Raw genomic sequence first — 22,191 nt, 5'->3', positions numbered from 1 at the left:
CGCATCCTTTAAATCCCTCCAGGGATGGTGACTCAACCACTTCCCTGGGCAGCCTGTTCCAATGCTCAACAATCCTGTCGGTGAAGAAATTTTTCCTAATATCCAATCTAAACCTCCCCTGCCACAACTTGAGGCCGTTTCCTCTTGCCCTATCACTTGTTACTTGGGAAAAGAGGCTGACACCCACCTGGCTCCAAACTCCTTTCAGGCAGTTGTAGAGAGTGATCAGGTCTCCCCTCAGCCTCCTTTTCTCCAGGCTAAACAACCCCAGGTCCCTCAGCCGCTCCTCATAACTTTTGCTCTAGACCTTTCTCCAGCTTCGTTGCCCTTCTCTGGACACGCTCCAGCACCTCAATGTCTTTCTTGTCATGAGCGGCCCAAAACTGAACACAGGATTCGAAGCGCGGCCTCAACTACTGCCGAGTACAGGGGGACGATCGCTGCCCTGCTCCTGCTGGCCACACTACTTCTGATACAAGCCAGGATGCCGTTGGCCTTCTTGGCCACCTGGGCACACTGCTGGCTCATATTCAGCCGGCTGTTGACCAGCACCCCCAGGTCCTTTTCCACCGGGCAGCTTTCCAGCCACTCTTCCCCAAGCCTGTAGCGTTGCGTGGGGTTGTTGTGACCCAAGTGCAGGACCTGGCACTGAGCCTTGTTGAACCTCATAGAGCTGGCCTCAGCCCATCGATCCAGCCTGGCCAGATCCCTCTGTAGAGTCTTCCTGCCCTCGAGCAGATCAACACTCCCGCCCAGATTGGTGGCATTTGCAAACTTACCGAGGGTGCACTCGATCCCCTCGTCCAGATCCTTGATAAAGATATTAAACAGAACAGGCCCCAATACTGAGCCCTGGGGAACACCACTTGTGACCAGCCACCAACTGGATTTAACTCCGTTCACCACAAACTTCATTTAACTCCATTTACCACACACTTCATTTAATCCCTTAGTGCCGGTCTGGATACCTGGACCCCCTTCTTGTACCTTCTGTTTTCTTTGCCTTCCCATAAGGAACAGTGAGGGTGACTATGCCCAGTGTGTAGACTAGAGATTTGCAAAATTGCTTGCTCGTTACAGCAGACTATCCTTTCCCAACTTTCAGCAAAAGCTTTTCAGAGTTTCATCAATGGGGAAATAGAGACAAATGAGCATTCTAGAGTGTAAACTGTTTATTTTGTTCATGTTGTCTGGCCTTGGTTCTGTCAAATGCAAACTAGGAACTCTGCATGTTTTCTAAATCCACAATGACCTGTGCCTTTTCTTTTTCTTTTTTATTTCAATACTTCTTTGAGTTCTACAGCACACTTAAAATAAAGGCACCATATACTAGATGAATTTATTAGCTTAACAATGAAAAATATGTTTGGGTTGAGTTTTTTTTATTATTATTTCCAACGTGACCAATAACCCTCATAAGCAATCTGATCTAAATAAAATATTAACTCTGCTTTGAGCAGGGGATTGGACAGGATGATATCTCAAGCTCTCTTCCAACATGAATTGTTCTATGATTCTATATGCCTGCCTTTATTTTGATTCTGAAGCTAGTTCCAGTTTACTAAAATGCAGTGTTTTGACTCAGAGTTGAGGTACAGACATGTTTTTAATATTAACACCTATTATCCTCTCTTACTGAAAAGAGATTTTAGAGAAGGATTAGCTTCTACCAGAATGACTTACCTTTTGCAAGGTCATGAGTGGCATGTAAAACTATAAAGAAGGTAAATTACAATACATCTACTGTGATAAATTTAAAATTATTACAGTCATGCTGTAAGTGACAGATACTAATTGATGTCATCATCTCAGGTTGATTTTACTAGTTTCCTATTTGCACATAGCTAATGTCACTACTCTTCCAAAGGGCAATTTAAATCTTAAACTTGAATTTTGTGAGAGATGAAGTGAACAATAGTAAGCAAAAGCATAATCTACGCTATTTAATTTTACCTGTGCTGATTCTTTTGGTTTTATATATAGAATAGAATAGAATAATTTCAGTTGCAAGGGACCTACAAGGATCATCTAGTCCAGCTACCTGACCATTTCAGGGCTGACCAATAGTTAGAAACATGTTAAGTGCATTGTCCAAAGGCCTCTTAAACACTGACAGGCTTGGGGCACTGACCACCTCTCTAGGAAGCCTTTTCCAGCGTTTGACCACCCTCTCAGTAAAGAAATGCTTGCTAGTGTTCAGCCTAAACCTCACCTGGCGCAGGTTTGAACCATTCCCATGTGTCCCATGCCTGGACCCCAGGGAGAAGAGCTCAGCACCTCCCTTCCCACGTCCCCTCCTCAGGAAGCTGCAGAGAGCAATGAGATCGCCCCTCAGCCTCCTTTTCTCCAAACTAGACAAACCCAAAGTCCTCAGCCGCTCCTCACAGGACATGCCTTCCAGCCCTGTTGCCTTCCTCCAGATGCATTCAAGGACCTGAACATCCTTGTTAAATCATGGGATCCAGAACTGCACACAGTACTCAGGGTGAGGCTGCACCAATGCTGAATAAAATATGCTCAATAAAAGCACATACAATTTGTAAATTGTTTCATTCATAGGTTTCCATATGTTCCAGAAAAAGTCTTCAAAAGACAACACGATGTTTTTTTTATTTCTGTTCAACGTTCTCTTCGGAGATGAACATCACTGACAACCTCTGTGGGTGTTAATAAGTAGTTTGTTTGTTTACTTCTAGAAATGTTTTAATGAACAGTTAAAAATGTATTTATTCAAGAACAGGAGAATTCTTGAGAAAGGACATTATTTTTTCTGAGTTTAGAAGTATGTGAAAATTGAAGGTATAGAGTGTTACAAGCCCAGTCTTTGACAGGTGATTAGACAAACCTCAAGAAATAATATTTTCTTCTCCAAAGCCTACACAAATTTGTGTGTGTGTTTCTGGGAATATGGAAAAATGCAAAACCAGAGTAACCCAATAAAGTAAAAAGTGAAATAAAAATCCAAATAAAACAAGCTTCCCTTCCCTACCCCTGAAAACCTGCTGGTGACAAACTCTTATCCATCAATAATAATTTTAAATACTAAACATGGCATTTTTGCACAAAATTATTCTCAGTAAAGTTTGCTTCCTAAAAATCTTTAAAGATACATTCATAAAACTCAGAAAATGCTGTTCAGCTTGTAATAACTGTAATTTACAATGACACAAACCAAAACAAAGAAACAAACAGAAACCAAACCAAAAATAGCTGTTAATTTGTTATTGATTCTTGAAATATGTAAGTGGTGTAGTTCTAATTTGCATGCAATAAAACCTTTGGAGTAAAAAATTACTTATTAGTACTAAAACAATTCTCTCTTTTTATTTTAATGCAAATATTTGTCTCGAGGCTTTTTAGCTTTTTTGGGATACAAGAAATGCCAGGTGAACTTAGGCATGCTGCTGTATATGCAGAAAAAAACAGACCAACTTAAGAGCTCCAAAGGAATAGCTGATGAATTTACAGTCTTCTTACCTAATATCATAAGTTACAAGTATTTCATAACCACTATATTGGATAATGTTATATGTTCATACCTAAAAATTACAGCTCACTAAGCTACAATTTTCCTGAAAATATATTAGAAAAGTATAATTTAGTGGTTGAAAAGCATGATTAGTAGCTCAGCTAGTAGAATAATTGGAAAATAGCCAGTTGTCTGGGGCTTAAGTTTGTGCTTTTTCTTTTTTTTTTATATTATTTTTTCAGAACGAACATGTAGCTGTTTAGGACTGCAGTGCATTAGCGTTATGTGCTTTTCATATCTTCAACTCGTTAAGCTGCATGAATTACTTGAGAAATTTAATTGTCAATGATGTGACATGTTAGCTGACGTAGCCAATCTCCTGGTAGCACAGGAGTTTGGTACCACAGCATCTGAGCCTCATCCCTTGCTCAGGTAATTTATATATAAAGAAAAGCATAATTTTTGTAAAAGGCTTTAAAATTGCAAGGCTCCCAGTTCTAAGATAAAAATGAGTCTGTCAAAAATGACAGTGCCTGGTGAGGCCTTGAGCATGTGCTGTAATTCATCTTCCATTTTATGAGCAGACCTTCTAGAAGAGAAAGGGTTGGCTATCATGCTAAAAAAAAATTGGTTATAAGCATGGCTTTTAAATTTTTTTCCTCTTCTCACTTTAGTCTTCCTAAAAAGAAGACTAAGAAACCCTCTCTCCTAATGACTGGCCTCTCTTCCATCAGGCAGTAGATGGTTGTTATAGTAGCATGCTAGTCTGAGAAGCTTTATTTCAATTATAAATAAATCTGTTTTGATGTTTTGTTTTATCTGTTTTGAGTGAACTTGAGCCCACAAACCACCCCTCATAGCTTGCAGTAGTGCCTATAATTGCTAAAGTACTTAGGGACAGCCCCATATTGTAACATTTAGCGTGTTGCATCTAGGAATTACAGGCTTTGCTATATTTCTTTGGAAAAAATTGCACAGTGTTTTCTTGCATTTTACACGGCACCACACAGTGCTGTTAATCTCCTATTTTTTACTGGCTTGGAAAATCACCCAAAGTGCTGTAAGAAAAATTTACTTTGCCTCATAAAATTTCTGTGTTACAGCTCCAAACCATATTAAACTCAGTAATAATCACCCTAGAAGATTCCCTAAAATCTAAAATATTTTATTTTAAAATGGTTTTTCCGAAGGGGGATGGGGAGAAAGCAGACATAGACATGATAGAGGCTGGCAGTGTTCTGGATTAACATAAAAGAAACAGGATTGTGACGTTCAAGTATCAGCATTGAATACTTTTTTTAAGTTTCAGAATACTCCCTCCTCAGTGGGTGGCCGTATTTTTGCCTGCAGTTGTTTGTTGCTTATGTTCCTGACAAACAGAAGGCCAGGGAGGTATCCTGCCATTTTTGGTTAGTTGTGAAATTACTCAGAGTGCCACTATCAAATACCCTCCTGTATTCAGTAATTGGTGTAGTCCTTGAAAGGCATTTCAAAATAAATATAAATAAATGGCAACATAGAAATAAATGGAAGCTAGGAAGAACAGAAAGAAATGGGAGAGCGGGGGAAAGGAGAAACCAGTGCAATAATGAGTAGACTAATTCAACATTTACTAAATCTGTAATTGCTTACTGCTGCTGTTCCAGCACAGAAAGGAAACTTGCATTTCTGTTGGACAATTCTGTCATATTGTCATTTTTCATGTCACTGGTTGATTGCTGCTCTTTTTCTGTCTCTCTAGATTTACACAGATTGGAAGAAAGCAGGGATGAGGTAGAACAGGTCCGATGTCAAAAGAATCATGACTGGTTTTAAGACATAGCAATTGAAATGCTCTATATGTTAAATTTAGGTATGATTTTCTAGAACAGTTAATCCCTTCTTTCAGTAATCAATTCCTTTAAAAGAAACAAAAAATATTTATAGTAATACTTCTTTTGGGAATGATAAATAAATGCCTACACATACAGAAATCTTTAATTTATGAAAAGCCATTTTCTGAATGGGTCAATCTAATTAGATCAGCAAAGCTGTTAGATATTTCATTTTGGGAGACTAAATCCCTTGGCTGTTAGTACTGCCTCTAGGAAGAATTTTTTAATGAAAATTGGATATTTCAGTTAAACTCCCGTCACAACAGCGTATAAATGACATTGAGTCCTTGAGAAGACCCTCCCTAAGAAATCGAGTTAAGCTAAGCAATAGCCACTGCTACTTTTCTGTCATGTATTCAGTTTGTCTTTGCAGTCTGACACAGACACTATGATTTTTCTTGCCACTTGAAATCCCTTGAGGGTTAAAACTGATCCAAGCACAAAGTTTGGATTTAGTTCTGAAATTTGCAAAATGTCAGAAGTTGTTTTCATTTTTGTTTCCAGTTTACAAGCAATTGGCTTGTAGGGGTGGGGTGGGAGGGGTGGGTTTCCCTCTTCAATGTGGAAAGCCATGTTTATTGACTTCAGAACCACGAGCCCTATTTTTGTAAGGTTTGGTTATCTTGGTGTATCTGGAGCATTAACACCTCCGGGCTGAATGTCAGGATTTCCGAACTACAGAAATTTCAATAGCTGACATCTCTTGAGCTTGTATTTCTTCTGAGGCTGGCCACATGCCATAAGTATTGCATCCATAGATATACTTTTCAGTCCCCTTAGGACATATGTTTGGCTGCATGCCAAATGTAACAGAATTAATTGTAAAACAGAGTATTTTCATTTAAACATAACATATCCGCCTAACTAGTTGGAAAATGACTCTGGAGCAGGTATTTAGGCACATAACCCCTCACTAACCTCCTTAAGGGATCTCATCTTCTGTATCTTGTTTCTAACTTCCTGTAGGCAGGAAAAGGGGAGCCCTAAACTTCTCACTTTACTTAACATAAATTTAAAGCTTGTTATAGAAAACATCACTGACACAGGATGAACTGCTTTCATGAAAGAAAGAGATCTTTTTGGTTTGCTACATGGTTGAATATAGCCGCCAGTCACCTGTAATTACTCTGTGTGCAGTAATTTTGTCTGTAATCATAGAAAAATGCATGATATAGGCCAAATTTAGCTTAGAAGAAATTCATAGGACTCAGTGAAAACAGTATGTGGAGATAGTAAATTTATATTCTTATTACTGGCCCGTGAAATATAAGTAGATATTAATACAGTACTTTATCAGAAAATATAAAATGTAGCTTAAGACTGAATGGAAAAGAAAGTGCCTAACATGGAAATTTACTTAACATTTCATTACGTATTCTTGATATAAAATAATCTAAACCTAAATGACTGAGGTGAACATTTCAATATAGATCTAGACAGTAAATAAATCACAAGATGTGGAATGAAAGCTGTTCTTTAAAAGTTTACTTAAGACTATACACAATCTTTCTTAGCGTTAACAGTGACGTAAGATGAGGTAAATTCCTTTTAGACTTCAAGTTGCCCCAAAAGAAAGATGAAAAAATAGGTATATCTTTTAAAAAAAAACCAAACAAAACAACAAACTTCAACAGAAAAAAAAAATCCTATGCCTGTACTTTCCTATATCATTTTGAATGATCTAATAAAAAAAGAATGCTTTTTGTGATATGAAATGTATAAAACAAGAAAATGGATGTCAAATAGCTCTAATATATTATTGATTAATTGGATATATACTGCTTTACTTGAAGAAAATGTCACCTTAAAGGCTCTGAATCATGCCCCAAGCCAGTAAAGTTATGACTTGTGCTTTAAATTCCTAAATCTATGTATAAGCAGTGGTGTCACCTTCAAAAATGCTGAAGCTCCAGTGGATTCCCACCAAAGTCAATGGGCAGTGCTTAAATCTCAGGTGTCTGGTTATCATGCTATTAATTATCCCTGTAGATGTAGACTCAAGAACCCAGTTTATGTTATTACTCTCTAAAATAACCTTGACTCATAGAAATATCACACCAACTTGAGTAGAATCTCAGTCAGGCTAGTAGATGGATTTTTAGTCAACAAAAACCCACCTGTGGTTGAAGGAGGGCTAACATAATGTATTTAAATGGAAGCCAACCACCTAAGGTGCAAATAGAGGATTAAACTAAAACAAAACATTGCATTTTATTAATCCTACCAAGGCGTATTTCTAAAAGTAATTTACTGGATTACACAAGCAGTATGCATAGACTTATGTGCACGTGAGGACCTCGTTCAGTGAAATGACTGGGAAGGAGAGCATCAGTCATGGCCTCAGGGCCAAGGCTATGTAAATGTGTCACGCTGGACAATGAGAAAATTGCCTCACTTACTATAAGGTAAAGATTAGTTTATGGTGAATTATTGTGGATTAGTAGACACAGATTTATACCCTAATTTCCTCCAGAATAATCCAGTTCTTGCTCCCATACACTGAGATTAATATGCTACACCAAAGAGAAATATTCTCATGTTCTTGAAGTTACTAGAGAGCCAAAACTTGAGAGGATCAGTACTAGTAACAGTACTGTTTCTCACTGTGATCATCTAAGGATATGAGAGAGGAAAACTTTGTTTGAAAAGAGAGCATCTTTTACAAGCCCACTGATATTAGTTGGGCAATGAAGGGCTTTGCATGACTGTAAACCCCTCCCCCCACAACTATTTGTTTTTCTAATGAAATATATAGCACTTCTTATTGCAAATCACTTCTTGTTACAAATCTTGCCTCGTGTGTGTTTTTCTGGGCCAGATGTTAACCTTTAGAAGTCATTGCTTCTCTGCCATGTTCAGGTGTTTTTATTTTATTATAATAAAGATGAGATAAAGAGGCAAGATTTATCTCTTTGTTGCACAGAAGGTATGGAGACTGAGATAAATTTTGGACCTTTGATGTGAATAATGCAAGTCCTATGTATTTCAGTGGGACTAGCATTTCACATACAAATTATGGTCCAAGATATTCACATTGTAATTCAGAGTGAAGAAGCAAGAAGCTGTAGAACTAAAAGCAAAATGAGGGGAAAAGAAGAATCCATTTAGCTACTAAATGCTAAAGTTGTTTCTTAAGTATTACTATTTAGAGAAGGGATGGGGACCTCGCGTATGTCGGGGACCTCATTGTAAGATGCAACTCTCTAGTTCCTGTTTCCTTAGTCCAGCTATGTAAAAACTTTTGAAGACTTTATCACTAATTTAGTCAGTATCACGCCATTTAAATTGTCTTTTGCCTGTCCTGTCACAGCTTTTGTAAGGCAGAAGGAACTGGTTATCAAACAGATATGCAGGTCTGCAATAACTTAAAGAAACGTGAAATGAAGTCACAGGTTCAGTTCAGATGTTTTTATCATCCTTATGTAGTCTCTCTGTGACTTTAAAATGTCCTAGAGAGGAAGAAGGAAATATGTAAAATAATCATTTTTTCTGTATTCAGTGTCCGCAGTTTAATCAATCTTCCATTATGAAAGCTCTTCATAATTCAATTTGTTATATTAAAAACATGAATGCTTGCCAAAAAAAATTGAGCAGATGTGGGGAATGACAGTCAACTACATTTATGACACAAATTGAGTTACTTATGCAATCACATTATTACCAGTTAAAGCTGGTAAAACTATATTGAAGAGTGAAGTTTCTGCTTTACTGGTTAAACCCTTACGCACTTTGAAGAATGATGAATATTTACAAAATATAAAGTTGGTTTAAATTGCAGAGACCACCTAATTTGTTGAACCACCTTGCTGGTTGCCACTGTGTCATCATAGTTTCCACAAGAGGGTTATTCAGAGCTGCTCAGCTGTATTAATCTTTTCCAATTTTACTAGCATCTTAGGGTCCTTGGGCCTCCAGCAGCCTGAAGTACAACAGCTGCCTCAACATGAATTTGGCACAGTTTAACAGCAGAGTGAGGAAAAAAATTGGGGTGGATGTAAAAACACTCGTTTTGTCCTCATTTTTTTAATATTTTAAGGCTAAATACAGGATCTTCTACTAATGTATCAACTGCCTATAGTTAGCTCTCTTTCATTTGTCATGGTGATCATAACAGTCTTTTGTAGGGAAGTCCAGTTAAGCAGTATGTCTGTCCGTATTAGCAAGGTCAGCTCCATTGCCCTGGTCTCTAGGGAAGAAGCAACCAAGCAAACAGAAAACCCCTTGCGGTCAACTTCTACAAAGAACTGGTCTTAAAAATCAAGCTCCTGAATTTCTATTTGAACAATTACCTGTTTGGCTTCCAGAGCTGCAAGCAGCCGGCCCATTCTGATTTGAAGTCTGTGTGATTTGTGGAGAGTAGGGTGTTTCTGAAAGCCAGGACAACCAGTGTGCTGTAAGAGCCATGTGTCAGTTGCCTTTCACTGGTGTTGCTGGAAGGTGGTAATCATGGGCAATTCATCTTTATTTAGGCACGGGCTGGGGTGGGCTAGGAGGCGGGAATGAAGTTTTCTTTATTAATGGAAAACTGCTGAAAGTTTGTCCTCACTATAGGCTTTAGAGTAAGATCCAGGTCCAGTAAGGCAAATATCAGCACAGTCTTCCAAATCAATTAAAGTGTCTTCGTTATGGTGGGGTTTTTTTCCCCAGCAATGAGATTGCCATTCATTGTTTTATGATTCTGTCTCGTTGGTCTCTGCACTGAAAAGTCATAAATATGCCAGTGCGTCTGTGCAGAGGATCCCCATTAGGGCTTGGGCTAGGACCACCCACTCATTTCTCCTGAGCAAACCAGTAGCTGTCAGATAGCACCTTTTCATTAGCTACCGACCTGGCCTGGATGTGAACTGGTGACCAGCAAGTGAAAGGTATTTTGTATCCCATTATTAATCCTCAGAGCCGTCAAACCCTTCCATTAAAATCTTCTGAATAACTTTTTTATCCTTCAAATAAGTCTGCTATCGTGCAGTTGTAAACTTATATTTTTTGCTTTGTAAAATTGCCAAAGCATGTGGTTGTGCATATACAACTGCACACCCTGCTGCTAGAAATTGGGAGGTTTCCAGTGGCTCTCAATGCCTGCATTTGTATGGGTCAATACACGTAACAGTGAACACGCACACAAAATGCCTTCCTGCCCCAAATCGGTATTTTTCAGCTGTTTAAACACTTCTTTGGATTTTCTTTAAAAGTTAGAATTTTATTCCCTTATGCCATGTGCTTTATTTAATGCTGAAAACATACAAGGGGCAATGGCAGGGATCACCGTCTTAATCTAACTACACGCTGTGTACATTCTGTTGTGGTACTTAAGGTGTACATTGGATAGTTGAAAAAAGTTGGTTAATGCTAAATTTTAATAGTGAAACAGCCTGATTCTGTCAAGTGATTGGATTTTATATCATTTGACACAAAAATTATGTGTATTAAATCTATGCTGAGGTATTGACATTTTAGCAGCAGACAGATGGCACCAAAGGGGACATTTTAGATGGTGTGATGCAAGGTTCTTCAGAATGCCATTCTGCAAGAAAATGCATTTATTCTTTTTTTTTTTTTAATTTTTGACAAATGTGTATATACAGAAATGATGGCCAACATGAACAAATGGAACTGTCCTGATCTTTTGTAGTCAGATCATTTTATGTCTTGGGTGATATAATATAAGGTTTTTCTCCCCTTTATCTGTTAATGAGTGTTTGAGCCTGTTAATAGCACAGTCGTTCCTTTGATGCTATGTATGCTGGCACCTGTCATCATTATGTACTCCAGATCTCCTGACTGGCCTGAACTTGAGTGCAATATGCCATTTGGAAAGTGCCAAAAAGAGTGGAACAGTCATGTATTTTTGGTGATCCCAGTAAATGAAAATTAATCATGTTTGACAAATGTTTGTGGCCTTGTAGTCATAGTTCTGTAGGCAGAAGCTACGTACTTTGTGACTGTATTCAGTGAACTCTCCTTTTATGTTCTAGAAATAGACACAGAGACAGAGTGCAGCCAGCTAAAACTAATGATGTTAGTCTGTTAAAAAAAGCAATGATGCAAAATCTGTAGATGTTAATTGTGTATTGGTGATACATATGCTTGGTGCCTGTTATTTTGAAGCCTCAAGGCTGGACTAGGATATGTCATGGTAACTTTTGCCAGACTAAGAATGCCAACCTTGGAGTCAAAAGTGCAAAATTTAGTATTTAATTATCACACGCCTGCTGCCCCCTCCCCCAATTATTTTAATTTGAATAATTATTTTATACTGACCCAATTTTATGTTGTGTTCTCAATTGGAGATTATTTTCTTCTTCACTTTTCCTTCTCAACTATGGTTGTATGCTATTTAAAGAAAAGAAATTGCATTTAATCTGTAGATATGTCTTTCCTGTATGAGTAGATGCGGAAAAATCGGTCTGGGCTACATAGAATGGTTTGGGTTGGAAGGGATGTAAAGATCACCTAGTTCCAACCCCCCTGCCATGGGCAGGGACACCTTCCACTAGACCAGGTTGCTCAAAGCCCCATCCAACCTGGCCTTGAACAATTCCAGGGATGGGGCAGCCACAGCCTCTCTGGGCAACCTGTGCCAGTGCCTCACCACCCCCACAGCGAAGAACTTCTTCCTCCCATCTAATCTAAATCTACCCTCTTTCAGTTTAAAGCCATTCCCCCTTGTCCTATCACTAAATGCCCTTGTAGAAAGTCCCTCTCTGACTTTCTTGTGGGCCCCCTTTAAGCACTGGAACCTTTAAGTACTGGAAGGGTGTCATAAGGTCTCCCCGGAGCCTTCTCTTCTCCAGGCTGAGCAACCCCAACTCTCTCAGCCTGTCTTCACAGGAGAGGTGCTCCAGCCCTCTGACGATCTTCGTGGCCCTCCTCTGGACTCGCTCCAACAGGTCCATGTCCTCCTTAGGTCCGGGGCCCCAGAGCTGGGTGCAGTCCTGCAGGTGGGGTCTCATGAGAGCCAAGTAGAGGGGAAGAATCACCTCCCTCGACCTGCTGGTCATGCTTCTTTTGATGCAGTCATATGGGTTTTTGTTTTGGGGGTTTTGTTCATTTTGTTTTGTTGGTTTGTTTTTAATGCAACAGGGATGAGAGATATAAGAAAGTGTACTTTGTCATGTAGTTGCACCATTTGGTCAACAGGAGCCTTGTGCCATGAGGGTATGGTTTTAGGGTGTATGGGTTTACCAAAGAAAGTTTAATAAATAATAAGGCTCTAAACTCTTACCTTCAATGAACAATCATTTTGTGAAACTGGAATATTGTAAATGATAAGCATGCTTGTATCTCTGCCAGGATGATCTCTTGGAAATATGGCCTCTGTGTTGGTTTTGATGGAACCTGGTCTTGATATAGTTCTTGGTGTGCTGCACAACTTCTTTCTCTCTCTATTTTATTGTCTCTGAGGCCCTTGAGGGATATACTGAGATCTGGAGCAGCTGTAATCATGAACAGACCTCGTTATTATTCCTGTGTTAACTTGTGGGATAGTGCAGGATGTATGCAATGTCTGTTTCCAGACCACAAAACTTGAGAAAGCCTATATGCTTATATCTGTGAAATAACACTCAAGGCAACCTTGAGAGGTGCAGACCACAATGCCTTTCTTCCACAGTGGTTAAGCTTAACTGTTCTTTATTCTGGAGGCCTTATATTTTATAATACAAACCGCAGCAACTCATTTCATGGGGATAGGGATAAACAGGTCACAGGTACCTTACTGAATAGCTGATGGTGATTTGTGTTTGAGTACCAGACTAGGCTAATCCAATATCACTGTTTTCTTCACAAAAAAAGTAATGACCACTAATGGATCTGCTCTGGCACTTGTCTACCATAACGCAACTTCAGTGGCTTGGTTATTTCAGTGATAAGAAAACCTGTGGTTTAAAACATGTTCTTTTTATTGTCATTTCTGTTGTTTTGGTTTTTTCTGACTGTTTTGTCATACTGTTGACCATTGTCTTCAAAAATTACCTTTTCTATTTCAGTTATGTGTTATGGTTGACAGCACTGATTTTTGATGACATCTTACTTCCCATATTAAAATCAGAAATATTTTCTATTATTTTATTCCCCATGTTAAAATCCAAAATATTTTCTATTTATATACCTTTGTGGTGACTTTGCTGTTGGCTGTGTATATAACGTTATTTAGGACACGAGGGAATGGAATGAAGCTGCATCAGGGGAAGTTCACACTGGACATTAGGAGAAGGTTCTTCACTGAGAGGGTGGTCGGTTGCTGGAACAGTCTCCTCGGGGAAGTGGTCATGGCACCAAGCCTGTCAGAGTTCAAGGAGCATCTGGATGATGCTCTTAGTCATATGGTTTAGTTTCGGGTAGTCCTGCGAGGAGCAGGCAGTTGGGTTGAAGGAACCTTATGGGTCCCTTCCAATTTGAGATATTCTATGATTCTGTTATTTCATAGAACCAAAACATGTTTTTTCCTTTCCCCTCTCCCCCCTCTTTAAGAGCATGACTAAAGCTCCTTCCTACCTTCCCTTCTGATCTTAGCTTGGGTCTGTGTAATGCTCGTCCTGATGCCTGTCCAGAAGAATAACATGGAGCTTGATATTCACCCAAAGCCCTTTACAATATTTTTTTGCAATACATTTCTATCACTTCCTTACTTCTTGGACATTGATGGTGTTGGACACACTTCTTCCTCAGTCTGGGGATCTGCAGCATAAAGTAGCTGACCACAAAACTTAATGCAACACTTAAATATTCATATTTACTTAGGTTAAGTCTAGTGATAATAGTAGTTGTTTGTCTCTAGCGCCTGGAATTTGGAAATTGTAACTGTACATGATCGCTCCATGGTGATACACTGTTAAAATAATTTCCCCCCTCCCTCTTTTTTTTTTTTTTTTTAAGGGACGCAAGAGTGAGGCAGAAAAGTACTTCGTGAAGGCTATTCAGCTGGATCCTACCAAAGGAAACTGCTACATGCATTATGGTACGTTTCAGATAGATAGGGTTTCCACACATATTCCAGGCTTGCTGTTAATCTCTCTGAGTGATTAAGGATTTGAAAAGTGCTACTGGCAAAATATCTTCTTTAAAGGGAAAGAAACTAATCTACCATGTATAACTTCATCTCCATTTCAATTTGTTAATCACTGCAGAGGGAGAGGTGAAGATTTTCATGTTTTGCATAGCTTTCCTCCTGTGAGAGGAATTTTAGTATTTCTGCCTCTCTGGGAAAGAAAAAAAAAGGTGACTATTGCCATATGTCAAAGTTTCATGGCCTGGAATATTATTATTAACAGTTTTGGCCTAACTTCGCTGGCTCCCGGTGGGTGGGCAACTAGAAGTTATACTTCAGTGTGCATGAGCTCTATATATCGAAGTGTCTGCTTTTTGTTGAAGACTTATGGGCCTTACATCTACCTCCTTCCCAGCATCTTCATGGCTTGAAATGGATAAGTATTACAAAAGATTTTGACAAGTTGGCTGTATCTTTGTCATACTAAGCCATGCATGTGCATAAAGCACACAGTTAATTTGAAGGTATCTTTATAACTTTGGATTGTTTTTGCTAGATGTGCAAAAAATATTTCCAGATGTGATTAGTCCCAAGGAACCAAAAATATTTAACTTTATGGACTAATTCTTACTGCATTTTAAAGCTGATAATAGACAAATCTAAAAAAGCAAGCTATGTAGGCCCTATTGGAAAACATAGAGAGAAGTAATAAATTTCATCTTAAGGAAGAAGGTAGGGAACCACAAGCATACTATATATATCTTTGTATATTGTTTTAATTTCCTCTTTTGAGTCTAACTGGTAAATGTAAAATAAATGAAAATGAGTGGCCAAAAGGGAAAATTAATCTCACATAATAACCATGTTTTTACTTTGTGAGATCTTTGCCTGAATTTCTCACACATTGTATTTCTGTTTGGTCCTATACGGTGTAAAATTCTGTGTGTTAGATTCCTGGAATCGATGCATACATTATTACTTAGAACATGTCTTGGTATTTAAAGAAATGTAGCCCAGTGTTGCATTATTTTGCATTATGGATCATACAGTTAGTGTCTTTCATTTGTGCTTGTACAGGTAAATCTGATAGGCGTATCTGTGCACATAAGTTCCATTATTTCAGTTGGATATAAGTATAGTTGATATCTCAAGATAATGAAGAAAAGTTGCAGCAGATTGTTTCTTGAAATCCTATTCAAGCTCCTTCTAGCCTTTGTTATTAAGAAATCTATCCTGAGTTATTAGGAAATCTTATTTGCATACAAATTCAAAGGTAGGTCTCAACAATCCATCCCAGCAATTGAAGTTATGATTGTGTATATTTTATTACCGGTCTAAACTTTTTTTCTTTCTCATTACTTCATCAACTTGCCTGTCTTTTTTTGCAATATTCATTCCCTCTGTGTCATTTTCAAGTGCCCTATAAACTAAAAGCAAGGCTATTCAAATCATCATTCATCTCTGATGTATTTGCTTCTTCATTACCAGACTACAATACTAAAATGGTGCATTGGTTCTTAATTAACATTATTCCCTAAAAACTTTAGCAAATCTTGCCTTTTTTGTGTCACAGGTTCAAGAAGTGGTTTCTGTGTCCTTGTGCAGAGGCCATTATTGCAACAGAAGTGAGATCCTGCTCAGCAGATTAGGAGTGAGAGGCAAAATTTAGTCAGTGTTTGGAATACCAGCGTAGTAAAATGTGATGCTGAAGGGCTGTAGACACAAGGTTCTCTATGCCAGTCACTAGGTCTCTGTCCTGGAGTATTATATGCAGAGAGCTCTGCTGAATGCAGGTGAAAGCTTTTCTTTTGATTGTATAACTTCTGATGACCTCACAAAATTCAGTGATATTACTCCATGTTTATATCAAAGTAGCTATGAGAAAGATATGGTTTACTTCTCTTTGGCTTATATGTCTGTGTTGTACAGGTGATCTCAAAAGCTTGTCACTTCAGGCACAGGACTTTGTAAAATTGGAAATAAATTATCCTTGCTTTCTTTCCCTTTTCCCTTTTCTTCCTTTCTTCCTTTCTTCCTTTCTTCCTTTCTTCCTTTCTTCCTTTCTTCCTTTCTTCCTTTCTTCCTTTCTTCCTTTCTTCCTTTCTTCCTTTCTTCCTTTCTTCCTTTCTTCCTTTCTTCCCCTTTTCCCTTCCACCTATTTCTTGTATTGATCAGGATTCTATAGTGTATGTCACCAGGAACATTCCAAGTATTACACAGGAGTCCCTAGTGAACACTTTAAGCTTTATCTCTACATCTCATTAATTTGTTTTAGCACCTTGTCACAGGTACAGTCTATATCCTATATGCCAAGTGTTATACTATGGGGAAATACATCCGTATTTTGCATGTAAATCTCAGAGATTACTTTTCTGCTCAGCATGAAGATGTTGGAACAGAGAATAAAATAGTTGGCATCAGCCCTAAAAAACCACATACCTCACGGAACAGCCAAATGAAAAGAGTGGTCAGTTGGGACACAACAGTGTGTTGATGGAGTAGCCGGAATAAATGGACTGAAGATTTTCTTCCAAGTGCACGTGGATGCACACACTTATAATTTGTGCTCCCAGGTTGTGCAGATGTTCTTTTTGACTTGTAACCTTTTGGACTTTTTTTGGAGCTATCAGGAAAAACTGTCAATATACTGTGTCTTTTAAGAGGCTTACATTATAATACAAATGTGCTTTAATTCAAGACTTAAGCCAAAGCTATTCTTAGATATGATTTGGTGCTGGACTCAGCTTTTTTGATCACATGAAAATTCAGAGAGAGGTGAACAGTTTCATGGTTGCTCCTTGGATAATACCACCACAGCACGTTTCTCTGATTGAGGTAGTGTTATAATTAGTTTTGTATAGGTAATTTACTGGCTTTGGATTTCAGTGGATTTAGGTTTAAAGCAGTGTTTCTCAAAGCCATTATGTTTGGAGATGTCTGAAGGGAGAACTAGTGGAAAAGCTGAAGAGGTATAAATTCTTTTCCCCTTTTCTCCTTCTTTTTCCTTTCTCATATGCCAGTTATCTGAACATCTGAACTTTGTGCAAAACCGTTGTCTTGTGAATATGTGAGTCTTGATGGGTGATCTAGGTACATCTAGGTAGATGGGTATACTCAGGTACACTGTACGCCACCAGAAACACCTAACAGATGAAAGAGGGAAAATGCACATGAATCAGGAAGAAGAAAAAAATGGTGGCAGAACGAGTGCAGAAGCACCAGTACAATTTCAAAATTCTTTTTAATTCTCTGGCAATGAAAATATTGGTTTTGGCACAACCTGCAAGTTTTTAAACCAAAACACTGGAGATTATCTCAGATACTGGATTTAAATGCTCCTATAAAGTTTGAGGCTTTTAATTGGATATTTTTAATACACATTTTTTAAAGAAGACTTAAAGTGAACAGTTTTGATTAAACCAAGTTGAACCTAATAAATGCTTATTTATTTTTTAATTTCCTTCTTTGTTTTCTCTGGGAAGGTTTTCTTCAAAATAAATATCTTGCCCACATCGTATCTATCAGCCTATACGTGGGCTTTCATGTATCCCACTTTACTTTGAACATTTAATTCAAGTATGCCATTTTGGATCCTGCAAGACCTTGGTGACTTCTGTCATCACAGATTGATGATGTAATTGAAATGATCTCCATTGACCATAGAGGGGACTCTTTCTAACCTAGTTGCTTTGATTAAATGCCTATGGTCGGATGGGATGAATCCCAGTGTCAGTCTGAGAAACCACAGAGAGATACCTATGAACTAATCAAGTCCAAAGGAATTTTTGTATAAATATTTTAAGAACATGTTGGAATCTAAAGAGTCAGTAAGTCAAATTTGTTAACAAATGTGCCAAACATAGGAATGTTCAGCCAGGTCAGACCAGTGCCATTATGGCCCAGAGATTATTTCGGTTTGGATAGAGTGTTGACCACCCACAAAGGAAGTAAAGATCTCCTATTTCTGTCTGCGGTGAGCCTATCTCAGGAGAAGTTGAAGAAAGATTTTGTATAAAATTTGTCAGTGCACAGAGATGAGATGAATTTCAAACAGTGAAATACTTAAATGCTCTTCTGCTTGAAAAGAAACAAAAATAAACTCTTCAGTATCTTTTCATTGAGATGGCTAGTAGGATGCAGTGTAGTTGAGGAGCTTGTTGAAGGCTTTCTGCACTAGATTCACTTAAACAAACAAGCAAACCAACCAGCCAACCAACCCATAAATCTACAGTGAAATTTAAGTCATGCAAACGTTTTATCTCCAAAACTGTCTTATTTCCTTTATAATTTGCTGTTTAAAAGCAAAAACAAAAACCCACCAATAAAGCAGGTTTCATTTTATGTGTTTGCTTAAAATAGGTTTTGCTACCATGCCTCTTCAAGTGCATATAGTGACCTCTCTCCAACATAATGAAAATGGAGTGAGAAAAAAAAAGAGAGAGAAAGGAGGAGTGAGGTCTCAAGATAAATGTATGTGCAGAGGTCCCTCCTCCCTTACATTTGTAACAGCTTAATTGGAATGGGGAAGTCTAGAACCCAACAGGATGTTCAAATTAACTCTGTTTTATTAATCACCATTGAGACCTCCTTTTAAAGTAGTTTCCTTTGAATAATACATTGTTTCTAATAACTCTAAATTGTTTAATGATTCCTTTTTCATTATAAAAATGGATTATTCTCATTAGATTAATTATGCATTCACTTAATTAGGCAATTCACATTGATCATCTGCCTTTTTCAGTGTCTTCCCAGTTACACATATAAAACAAAATGAAAAACACGCTGTCAGATTAGGTAAAACTGAAGCATATTAGCAATGCTGTCATTGAAGGAAGAACAGATTAACATGGTCCCAAACATTAACTTTTTTTTTTTTGCATTATCTTTCACTTCTGAATTTGTGATAATTTAGGAGTTGTTTTTATAGATTTTTCTCATATTATCTGGATTTTTTACACAAGTTTAACTTGTTAATTGCTGGTTTTATGGTTTTTTCACTTTCATCCTAAGTCTTTCTAAACATTGTTTCAGCACAGGACTTTTAGCCCTCTGATGCCTAAATTTCCACCTGAGTCTGTGAGCACTTTATATCCGTCTTGCCTCCAAGGATGACTGCTTTACCACTCCTAAGTCCCAACCTGAAAATGGATTGGAACTGCTGTAGTTTAATGTTCAAAATAAATTTCATTGAAATATGATAGGAGTGGATTTTCAAGCACCTTTTTTTTCAGTCTTTAAGTCATGCATTTGCATGTGTTAGTGAGTGTGAGAATTTACATATGTTTACAGATGTGCATTCAGTTTCTTCTTAGATGTGATGTATTTCTGTGTAGTGACACTGTTCACAGTGCTGGAGCTTTGTGTCTTTGTTCTTCATTGCCTGAAGACCAGCCTAGGAAAGCTTCATTCTTCTCCCATATATTTAAGGAAAAGATCTTATGAAGAAAACAGTGTAATAATGAAAAATAAAATGTCAGAGTTGTATTTATAAGAAAGAGAAATATCAACCATGACCTAGTAATGAAGTCTTACTCATTTCTTCAAGAGACTTTTATGCTGATGGAAGAAATGTCACCCTAGTCCATAGGAAGGTCAGTTTTTATCTTTGTCAATGAAATGGATAAAACTTACTTCACAGTCCATAATTCCAGTGAATGAATTGTCCATTTCTGACTGACAGGTTAGCTAAATGCAGTATATGCTGCATGATAAATAAAACAGAGTGCATGGATCTGCTCCACTGGGACCATCAGATGCTACATGCTGACTATGTATTGAAGAATTAAATTCCTTGATGTGATGGGGTCAAAGCCAACCAGATATAGTATGTCCATCACTAAGTCACTTTGCCAGCTGTCCCAATATGCACTCATGAACCTTTCAGCAAATGAAAGGGTTCTTGCCATTTTAATTCTTTTGGAAATCCTGACATTAAATATATATGATTTTGTAGGGAAGCTATAAAACGAGTTTATTATACTCAAATAACACATGTTCACAGAACATATGCAGTCTTTGGAGGAAGGGTCTCTCTGTCTTGAGCATACAGTGCCATCAAATTAAGATCCTGACTTTGGACTATGGCTTATACCTCCTCCTCCAATATCAAAGATTGTAATCCTAGGAAGACAGGATTCCTAGACCCAAAACAGGAAGAGAGATATAACTGACTCGCAGAAAGACTTCATTAAGCTTCCAACCTTTCTGCTCCCAGAACTCTCTCCAATAACTTTGATTTAAAAAAAACCTTCAGCTACTATTAACACAGGCCGTATTTCTTACTTCCAAAATGAAACCGAACAAGAATATACCAGAAACTGAGCTATTCAGGAGAATATACCAATCTGAAGTCTTGTTTGTGGTTTTCTTGGCAGCTGCGAACGATGAGAGTACAAAGGCATACGTACATAAATTGTCAAGTCCTTTTTGTTGCTCTCTGGGCTGCTGCTATCACACAACATTAAAAGAAGATTATTACAAACCACTATAGTAACTATTTATTCCAAACTCCCTTTAGAACCGATCACTTAAGTGGAATGCAGTGGAGTATTTCCAAACAAGCTAGGTCACTGACCCTAAACGCTGTGGAACTTCTATGTTTCTGGCTCTTCCCTTGAGTTTATCCTTAAATCTAATCATTCTGACATCCCTAATACATGGTTGACTCTGCTTCCTCAGCACAATATACTAGACTGTTCGAGAGATGCGGTATAGAAATTGCAGATCAGAGACAGGGCTAGAAATGTGGCTTTATGCTTCTTTCATGTTGCCATAATTTGGGGTTTCTGCAGAAACTGAAAGAGCCTGTGGCATGAAGAGCCCCAGTGACTTCTTTGTTAATGATCATGTGTTTTGATCTATGAATGCCATCTCATTCTGAGGATTTTTGAAGACATAGCATGGAGTTGCTACAAAAATGCAACTGCATAGTTCTTTCCCATCCAAATTTTACTTTTCCAAACCTTATACATCACCAGGTGTCTGGGGAATGACATAGGGTCCAGAATCTTCCTTAGTATTTGTAAAACATGAGGTCCTCTGTATTATATGTTTTCATTATTAATCTTTTGGTTTAGTGAGAGCTTCCAGTGATCCAGATGTGGTCGCAAGTTCAGTCATCAAGTCCCATAGGCTTGCAATTTAATTTTTTCTCTCTTATCTCTGGTTGTGCTCTGGATGACATCCAATGGTATATTTAACACAACTGCAACAGATAAGTTTTTCAGACAAAGAAAAAGGCTAATAAAAAAGATTTTTCTAAGCCAGTGCATATATTGATATTGCAGCACCCACTGACTTGCGTAGGCTTTCTGTATATTTTATTTGCGTGGAATTATTTTCTCCATGGGAACCATCTGAGGGGATAAACCTCCCCAAAAGCCCTTCCAGCAAGAAAGCCAGAGAACAGCTTTAGATGAAGATGGAATGGGATACAAGGAGCAGCAAAACAAACTGAAATGCTGCTACCATCTAGGTGATCCTGGTATAAGTTCTCTTTGCTTCCCCTGTCACATCCCACACATTCAGCAAGAAATTGTCTAAACAGGCCTGCAAAGCAGGCTCTTTAAGCAAACATTCCCTTGCTCTGGGAACTGCTCGTTCACAGCCAATGAATCTGTTTTGAAACTCTTAAAGGAAACAGTTACATTAGGTCATGTCTGTTGACTTGGCATCTTGCAACATTGATTCATCACCTGAAAAGCTTTGGAAATCAACTCCAAGGCAAAGTCTCTCCTCTCACTTCTTCCACAGAATGCTATTGAAAGATTCCATTCAGAAATCTCTGGGTTCGTCTGCTCTTTTGCTCTGCATTGCTACAGCAGAGTTGAAGTTGATGATGACTTCAGTGGTGGTTCTGCTCA

General features: G+C 38.1%; 1 protein-coding gene across 2 annotated transcripts in view; it reads left to right on the top strand.

Annotated features, from left to right (window-relative positions):
• Positions 1-22,191, top strand: part of TMTC2 (transmembrane O-mannosyltransferase targeting cadherins 2) — a 256,976-nt gene that overhangs the window by 196,855 nt on the left and 37,930 nt on the right. For both annotated transcript variants that reach the window (XM_075057986.1, XM_075057985.1), the window contains exon 9: positions 14,218-14,299. In XM_075057986.1, the coding sequence (XP_074914087.1) occupies positions 14,218-14,299 (82 nt within the window). The remainder of the gene's footprint in view (positions 1-14,217; positions 14,300-22,191) is intronic.

Source organism: Buteo buteo, chromosome 26 (genome assembly GCF_964188355.1).
Source record: "Buteo buteo chromosome 26, bButBut1.hap1.1, whole genome shotgun sequence".
In the NCBI taxonomy this organism is placed as follows: Eukaryota; Metazoa; Chordata; class Aves; order Accipitriformes; family Accipitridae; genus Buteo; species Buteo buteo.
The sequence above is the reverse complement of the archived record's forward strand: the minus strand, read 5'-3'. Positions and strand labels throughout refer to the sequence as shown.